Source organism: Lactuca serriola, chromosome 7, assembly GCF_051521515.1.
Source record: "Lactuca serriola cultivar US96UC23 chromosome 7, Lser_US96UC23_V15, whole genome shotgun sequence".
In the NCBI taxonomy this organism is placed as follows: Eukaryota; Viridiplantae; Streptophyta; class Magnoliopsida; order Asterales; family Asteraceae; genus Lactuca; species Lactuca serriola.
Window position 1 is genome coordinate 7,700,154 of NC_136414.1, and position 8,633 is coordinate 7,708,786.

General features: G+C 41.6%; 1 protein-coding gene across 1 annotated transcript; it reads right to left on the reverse strand.

The window, feature by feature from the left end:
• Window positions 1-6,800: 6,800 nt before the first annotated feature.
• LOC145062896 (transcription factor TCP9-like) lies at window positions 6,801-8,353 on the reverse strand. Its single transcript, XM_079010488.1, has one exon. The coding sequence runs from the start codon at window positions 8,194-8,196 to the stop codon at window positions 7,288-7,290; it is 909 nt and encodes a 302-aa protein (XP_078866614.1). The 5' UTR covers window positions 8,197-8,353; the 3' UTR covers window positions 6,801-7,287.
• Between the last annotated feature and the right edge of the window lie 280 nt (window positions 8,354-8,633).

The window sequence follows — 8,633 nt, forward strand, 5'->3', positions numbered from 1 at the left end:
AATATTTGCCGATGGTTAGACCAAAACACCAAGGTTTATCACACGCAACAATCCTTTCTTTACCTTCTTCTCATTCAGTGTCTAATGATTCAGTAAGATAAACCACTCACTGATAAAGTCACAACACTCTGTGCCGATGGTTAGATAATGAAACTAGTATCTATCACACGCACCAATCTCCTTGCTAGCCCCAATTAAGCAAGTTGTAACTTGAATTGACGGAGAAATATTTTCAGCTTGTAACTTTTGTGACACTAATCTCAGCGCTTCCGCAAACACTGATTGACGTTTCACCTTCAGTCAACGACTCTTTTACCCAACGGCAATTTTCTGATCTGACAGGTTGTTACGATATGCCGTTATTTTTAATGAAGATAATCATCACCTTTTTAATGAAGATAATCATTACCTTTTTAAAGCCCCTTTTCATTCCATATTTAAACCTCTTTCACCCCTGATTTAAACTTTCCTTCCACAATTTTAAACTTCCCTCAAAACCCTAGAACTCTAAAAACTCTCTAATGGCGGCATCTCTGTTCACTTACTCCTCCACTTCACGAAGGGTAGTTCCTGCCCCAAACTCTCCTCCTCTTCCAATTCACATCAAGGCTACAAATGTTGTTTTCAACCCTGATATTCCAGAGGTTCATCGAGGTCTTGGACTCGATGATTTTGTCAATTTCTTAGCTTCCTGCCGCCTATGATACGCAATCAGTGACGTTCCATCCGAGTTCTTCCCTGAACAAGTATGTGAGTTCTACTACACTGCAACTGTCAATGACGACAACAATGCCATCACCGGGACCATTGGCCATGGAAGACACTCTGTCTTCATCACCGCAGAACTTCTCAGTGCTTCCCTAAGGTTACCTATCTTTGAACCTTTCTCTGAACCTCCTTCTATTGAACGGTGTAGGTGTATGTTTGATCAACTGGGATATGATCACTCAAAGGTTGGTGCTCGATCGGCTCTTTTTTGCGCCAATGTATGACCCCAGGTTGGAAATTTTTCACCGGTGCTCTGTGCAAGTGTGTGGGTCACAAGTCTCGAAGTGGTGATCAGTTGAGTAATTATGAGCAACAAGTCGTCTGCTCACTTCTTCTCAACAAAAGACTTGATTATGGGGCCCAATTCTTTGATCAGCTTGTTCAGCTTCTTCGTGCAAATGTACGCGCTGATCATGTTCCTTTTCCACGCTGGATTGCACTTGTGCTCGACAAATTTTTCGCTGCATACTACTTCTCGCATTCTGGAAATCCCATCCAATACCCTCGCATGTCTGTTCGCATGTATCAAGATGATCCCCTGGATTCTGACATTGGAATCTCGGATAGAATGAGAGAATGGATTGCAAATCCATACACTGTTCCCTCTCTCACCGCTGACACTGATGAAGGAGGCGCTGATGGTAACCATGTAGATCATGCTGATCAAGAGGATGAACAACATGATGGTGGTCATTTCTCTCCTCAACTTTCTCATCATATCGTCTCGGATACTAACAAAGTTCCCTCAGCACCAAATGATTCAATGAATCAGGGGGAGCAACCATCTCAGGGGGAGCATCCCTCGCAGGGGGAGAATCCACAATTTCAGGGGGAGCAACCGTCACCAGCAGCTCACCAATATTCTCCGGGGATGCCACCCAGCTCACCAGTCGCTCCAGCTACTTCAGTTGTTCAAATTCCGGCTTCAGCATTTACTGAACTTATGACACTGACTCGGGACATGAGTCAGCGTCTTCTTCACATTGAGGCTGATGTTCAACAGCTAAAGGAGGTTCTCCTGCATACTCCTCCCTCTAGTCCCCAATCTGATGATGCTCAAAAAGGGGGAGATACTGATGATGATGCTGATGCTGATGATAATGTTGATGGTGAACTGAATGAGAGAGACACAGAACCTGTTGACAACACCATTATTCAGCATGAATCACCCAAGCCAATGCCTGAGTCTGACTCTGCGGGGCATAATAGTCCAGCAGCTACTGAAAAGCTAGTTGAAGATACTGAGCATGATGATGAACCAGACGATGAATGTCAAATACTAGATATGAATTTCATTAATCCTCTTATTCCAGTTCAAGAAGAAAGTTCCGATGATCTTGATAATGAATCTCAGTGTCCAGACATGAGATCAGTCAATCCTGTTGCTGATCCCATCATTCCGGTCCAAGGAGAAGATTCAGACGTTGCCAGTGAAGACTCTCATCCGCTATCTCGAAAGCGTAAGGTAACAGATACTGACTTGGCTCACTCTCAAACTGATACTTCTCTGCCTGCCAAGAAACCCAAGTCCATAGTCAGTATATCAAATCTTGCGGTTGAATGGAACATGTCTCCTGATCAAGTTAAGCAAATTCTTGATGAAGCTAATCAAGCTCAGCTTCTAAAGAACATTGCTCAAGCTGATGAATCTCTTATTCAGCACAAACTTCAGGCCAAGGGATCTTTTGAAGCTCAGATGCAGAAATTCCTGGAATTTCAGTCCAAAGCTCAGTCTTCTCAACCTCCTCCTAGCCATAGTAAGCCTAAGACTGACAGTGTTCTTGACCGGATTGATCGAAAAAGGTTTGAAGACGTTCTTAAACGACGAGTGTGTGTTGATAAGATCATCAAAGTTAAAGCCTCCAAACCACGAAACGAGAAAATTCTTACGTTGCTGATCACTCGTCAAGGTCCTCAGCACTCATACACTGAAGTTGTCAAGAGGGATGAGCTGATCAAGTATGGATATTCTGAATGGATGGAACTACTCGAACTAGCATCCAAGCAAACCTCAGCTCACTCTTCGGAACTGACTTGTGCTCTTCATCTGCTGATCAAGAAAGTTCAGCGTTTGGATCTTGTTCCTAAAGAACGACCCCAGCATCAAGGCCAAAGGTTATCTGTTCCTAGAACTCGAAGAACCAAGTTTCAAGTTGATGGTGAAGATGTATTGGTTCTAGACTTTGGTGCTGGTGGAATAAACAATTCTCTTCCTATCAGTGTTGATCCGGTTCAGCATAAGTTTATCTCAGCTCCTGAACACGGGATGTTCTATCTTGATAAAAACAGGAGGATGTGTTTTCAGCGAACTGCTGAGATCCCAAAGGCTCCAACCAATCATCTCGTTGGCTTAAGGCAAATGTGCATGAGTCATCAAGATCTATCCGGAGAGTTTCACATTCTTATTGCCATGGAGCTGCTGAACAGAAGACAGGAGTTGCTGGATAGTCCTTACTGGCCAGTAAAAATAGAAGCTGAAGCTGAGTATGAAGAGTTCCTGTCCAGAGGTGTTTTAATTTAGTTTGTTTTGAACATCATCATATTGGGGGAGATTGTAAGGTCAAACCTTGAAATATGATAATGTTTAAAACAGACCTCATCATCAGCGCGTATCTCAGTATCAGCATCAGCGTTTCAGTAGCTCAGTTTGTAATAGTTTAATTTATTCAGTGCATTGTAACAGATCTTATATTTATCTTGTTTCCATAGTTAGCCTAATTAGTTAGCTGGCGTATCCCTGATTTGTAGGGATTGTCTAGAATAGCAGTATATAATCATTTGTATAGGTTTGTGAATGGCTACGCCTTTCACAAACCCTAATCGCTGCTTTGTGCACACGATAATCTCTTTGTGAGATTATCTTTCTTAGTGAAAGTTTTTCTTCGTGAATTCCTCTTGTTCTTATTTACTGTCATTGTTTGATATATTGATTGATCTAAAGGCCTCTTCAGAATGGTTTTCTTTTGAAATTTTCATATCACTTCCTTAGTTTGAGTTGAGACACACCTGAAAGTGTGTCCGAATCCCTCAAACCAAGACTTTGAAACCAACTTGAAACATCCCAAAAATATGACCCAAAATTTTGTTTTTGAATCATTATTAAAATCACAAACCATCAGAGTCATAAGTAAAATCATAAATCATGTATCATAAAACATCATAATGTCCATCTCAAATCAAAATCTCATAACAAATCATCAGAGTAATCTCCCAGGTTGTAATTGCGGTGTGTGTCATGCGATCAACCCGAGCCCTTCCCTTTGCTAGTGGAAGTACTTGAAACCAAAACTGAAAACTGTAAGCACGAAAGTTAGTGAGCTCCCCCAAACTACCACATACCATACAAAAATACATATAACATATATTGGGCCTTGCCCACTTCATCGGGCCCCACCCGACATCGGACCGAATTCTGGCATGAATTGGGCCCCGCCCACTGCATCATGCCCCGCCAGGTATCGAACCGAAGTCCAAAATAACTTGGGCCCCGCCCACTGCATCGGGCCCTGCCCAGCATCGGACCGAAGTCCGGAATGAACTGAACATAACATAAACATGAACATATAACATATTCACATATACTGCATCGGGCTTGCCCGACATCGGGCCGGAGTCCGGAACATATACATATATCATAAACATGCATGAATCACGAAGACATCAAGCATACCTAACTACTTCTTGGGACCACCCCGGCATCGGACCATAGTCCGGAACTACTATCATCTAAACAGGCCGACATTGTGGCCGTAGACCCATTCCTATTGGAAGGAAACTCACCTCGTATGACTAACTGCTGAAACGCTGAGTGAGTGATCCCTATCTGCTGCTCTGGCGGCTCTTCGGCTATAAATTCCATCACAACACTTAATCAAAAACTAGTAATCCTTCTTAGGATAAAATAACCATTTTACCCCTGGTCAAAGTCAACGTCCTGGACAAAGTCAAGTCAAGGTCAACCCCAGTCAACCCAACTCCTGGTCCCCTGAGTCAACTCGTTGAGTCCTTTTTCTAACTCGTCGAGTTCTTTCTGTAATAATAATAAGGACATCTCGACTCTAATCGCCGAGTCCCTCCTTGGACTCGTCGAGTCCTTTAGCTCCCGAGTCCTAATCTTGTCCAACTCACTCAGTCACCCCCTCACTCCATTGTTTCACTCACAACCAAAAAAGGTTTGGGAAAATCGACCCGGCTCGCCGAGTCATAAGAACAACTCGGCGAGTTCCTTGCATGTTAAAACCATACAGTCGATTCTAAATGATTCCAATGCTTCTAACTCATAGATCTGGGCTCCTAAGGCTAACATAACACGTAAATTTGCTAACTTTACGTGTATGTATGAAGATATAAGACCAAAACACTCATTACAAGCTAGAAATGTAAATCTAAGTCATTACATAGACTATGATTGCATAAAGGTGGCAACTTTGAGCCTCTAGAGCTCAATAGAGCCCAGATCTGAAGTCTCTACATCCCCAAGAGTTCAAATCTCGAAATAGCCTTGGAAATGGCCCCAAAACTCACAACATTCAAGCTAGAGGAGAGATCTAATTGAATAATAGCCAAGGTATAAGCTTTATACCTTTATGAAGAGAACAATTAGTCCTTGGCTCTGGATCTCCAACCTTCCTTTTGCAACTCCAAGCTTTTGCTTCCTTCTTCAAGCTTACGATCACAAAACGACAAGAACTAGCTCAATACTTCACCAAAACTAAGTAGGGTTTCGAGAATGGGCTGTGGAGGTGATGGAGTCTGGGGTGGAGATCCATAATGTTGCTTAAATAGGGTGTAAACCCTAAGGATTAGGGTTTCCTCTTGATGGACCTACTTGCCGAGTCTATTCCCGACTCGTCGAGTAGTCCACTTAAACCCCGCGATCAAGCTGGCATCTACTCGACGAGTTAGGGCTACCAACTCGTCGAGTAGCTCTTATAAAATGAGCAATTAATGAACTAAATACGTACCAGGAATGGGCATTACAATTCTTTTGTTTTACCCAAATTTCATTGCCAAATGTCTTGATGTTGTTATCTTTTGTTTAGAAGAAAAAGTTATTGTATTTGCATGTATGAAACATGTAAATTTGCTTTGTATTGTTGAAGTTCCCCGATTTAAACTTCCCCATTTAGCTTTATATAACATTGTACTTCTTATTGCTACCTAATTAGAATTTTAAAATTGGTTATAGTTTACAAAGTACGGTGTCTTAATATGGAAAAGATTGGAAGTACAATGTTGTAATTGAAAGAAATGATACATAAGGATACAATTGTTATTATATCATTCAGCACAATAATTCAGATGTTCCAGTCAAACAATATGTTAAAAATTTAGACCCTCCTAAGAGCTAAAATCTCTTAAAAATTCAAATCCTTCAAAAAATAAAATAAAATAAAATAAAATAAAATAATACTCCTTTAGTTTGCTAAATTTGTAATTTTGTGGGCAATATAATAACAATCACAACTTTATACGGGACCATCGTGGGTCCAAGTGACCCTCTAGGCATGCAAGCACCATATCACCTATACAAGAATATGCGAATTTTACAAAAGACCCACTTTTTCCCTTGTAACTTTATTATTTATTAACTATCTTTTTTCTGCTGATTAATTCCTTGATAATAACTATAAACTATAGGTTTCACTTTCACTATTAATTTGGGATGTAAAATTTTGAAAATTATGCATCTACAATTAATTATGTTTTATCCCATAGTTTATAAAGTCTTTTATTATAAAAACATATACCGTACCAACATGTATTAAACAACCGAGCTTATAAGTTATAAGTCTAGAAAATCAGCCTAAATGTACATAACCAAATCACAATATTTATATGATATTAACAAATATCATAAATAGTTGGAAGAACAGCAATGCGACGAACATTCTAGTTAGAGTTTAGACAGGTGCGAAAATGAACGTATCTCGTATTTGTTTGATCACTATCTATAAAAAGTAGCCATACATAGTTCTCGACTTTTATATCGAAAGCAAAGTACATATTTAATTGCATATGGTAGAAGGTGCTAACAAATGTAACAGCGTACATATATAATTGCATATGGTACAAGTTGCTAATTCTTGAAGATAACCCAACGATATACCTAAGGTAAAAGAATACAGATAAAAACAAAAGATAAAAGGAAATTAGCCAACGGGCAACTCTTACGTGTCAAAACCCCAGAAAGTATCATAATGTCGTCCCGATTCAGCCACGTGGCAGACTGTTTTGCCGTCTGCTCCGTTGGTATGGTCCATCATAAATTGGGCCCCTCGTTAATGCCGCATAAATCGACGGTTTTCTATGTCAAATGACCCACTAAATGGGCCCACTCTCCACCTTCATTAAGCTTAAGTGGGGCCACTTTGAGCCCACCACATTAACCTTGGACCCATCTGCACCTAAGACCTGCCCACTTTGTGGGCCCCACTTTACACGTAATCATCTTCACTCACGTGTTCATGTTCTTGACGATAATGGATAGGAAATGAAAGAAAGAAATAAGAGGTCTGGTTATTGCTCAGAAGGTGTTCCATGGTTTACCTGAATGAAAGAGAACTCTTTTCTTTCGTGAAGATTCATCGGAAAATCTGTGAAAGATTGAGCTTTTGTGGGAGTTGTGGTTGCCGAGGCGGAGGTGGAGGTGGAGATGGAGGTAGAGGTAGTGGTAATGGTTGTGTAATTTGCTGTGTTAATTGGTGTTGGTTTTTGGTCACCAGAGGTAATGAAGGAGATTGGTGTAGCGGAATTGTTAAGAAATGGAGTTGTAGATGGCTGAAACGCCCAAAACGCGGCGGTTCCGTTGTAGGGTATGGCCCATATCGGGATGAAAGATTGAGGTTGTGCGGTGGTTGTCATGAGAGGAGCGAGAACGGAGGTGGTGACCGTGGTTGGAGTGTTTTCGTTTCGGTTTATGTCGAAATCAGAAGGGAGTTTTCGTTTTTTTGGTATTGATGTGGTGGTGGTGGCGACGGCGGCTGCGGTAGCGGTGACGGTGACGGTGCTGATGCTGGTGGGGATTTTAAGGGTGCCGTTGACTGACATAGCGATGGCTGGAATGGTACCGGTGCCTGTGGCCGCAATAATGGAGGGCTCAGCGTGTTGTAAAAGCCATTGGATTGTTTCGCCGTCGGACTTGTGGCCAAGTTCTTTGGTCAGCTGGAATATCCGTGTTGCGCAGGTGGCCGGCATTCGGATCCTTCTCCCCCTACCCTCCACTTTTGTGTGCCGGTCCTTGGTGGACGACCTCCTTGGCGGCGGAGGCGGAGGCGGAGGTGGAGGTGTGGTAAATACCTTTTCTTCCAATAAAGGTTCTTTCTTCAATGGAATCAAGGAAAGCCCATGTGAGGAAGCAACTGTTTGGGGTGGGTTAGGTGGTGATGGTGGCTGATGGGCTGCGGACGGCGGCGATGGTGAGTTCATGATATCGGAGACGAAAATGGAGAAGAATTAGAAATGGGTTTGCTTTAATTTATTCTCTGAAATCAAGAAAGAGAGATGGAGATTGAGTAAATGATGGTGAAACCAGGGCCCCAGGATTTGGACCACCATACACATTACAAGGCAACTTCTTAAAGTTTTGCGTGGGGGCAAATGGTACGAAAGGTGTTCGATGAAATGGGGGACCCAAATTTTACACTCATTTGCCTTGAGATAGTGTTACTTAGAATGTGGTAGAAAAATGCTAAAACGTGACATTAAAGACGTTGTTGATAGTGTTACATTTCATACTTATTCATTATTACGTGAGTTAATTGCAACTCTCCCTTTGTATCAAAAGTTATTATTTCCTTCAAGACATTTCATTATTTGCAATTGTGCATTGTTGGTCCTAGAGTGTATCTTCATGGCAAGTTTCG

Excerpts from the sequence above, each read along its gene's own strand:
- LOC145062896 (XM_079010488.1), bottom strand. The coding sequence starts at position 8,196 with ATGAACTCACCATCGCCGCCGTCCGCAGCCCATCAGCCACCATCACCA.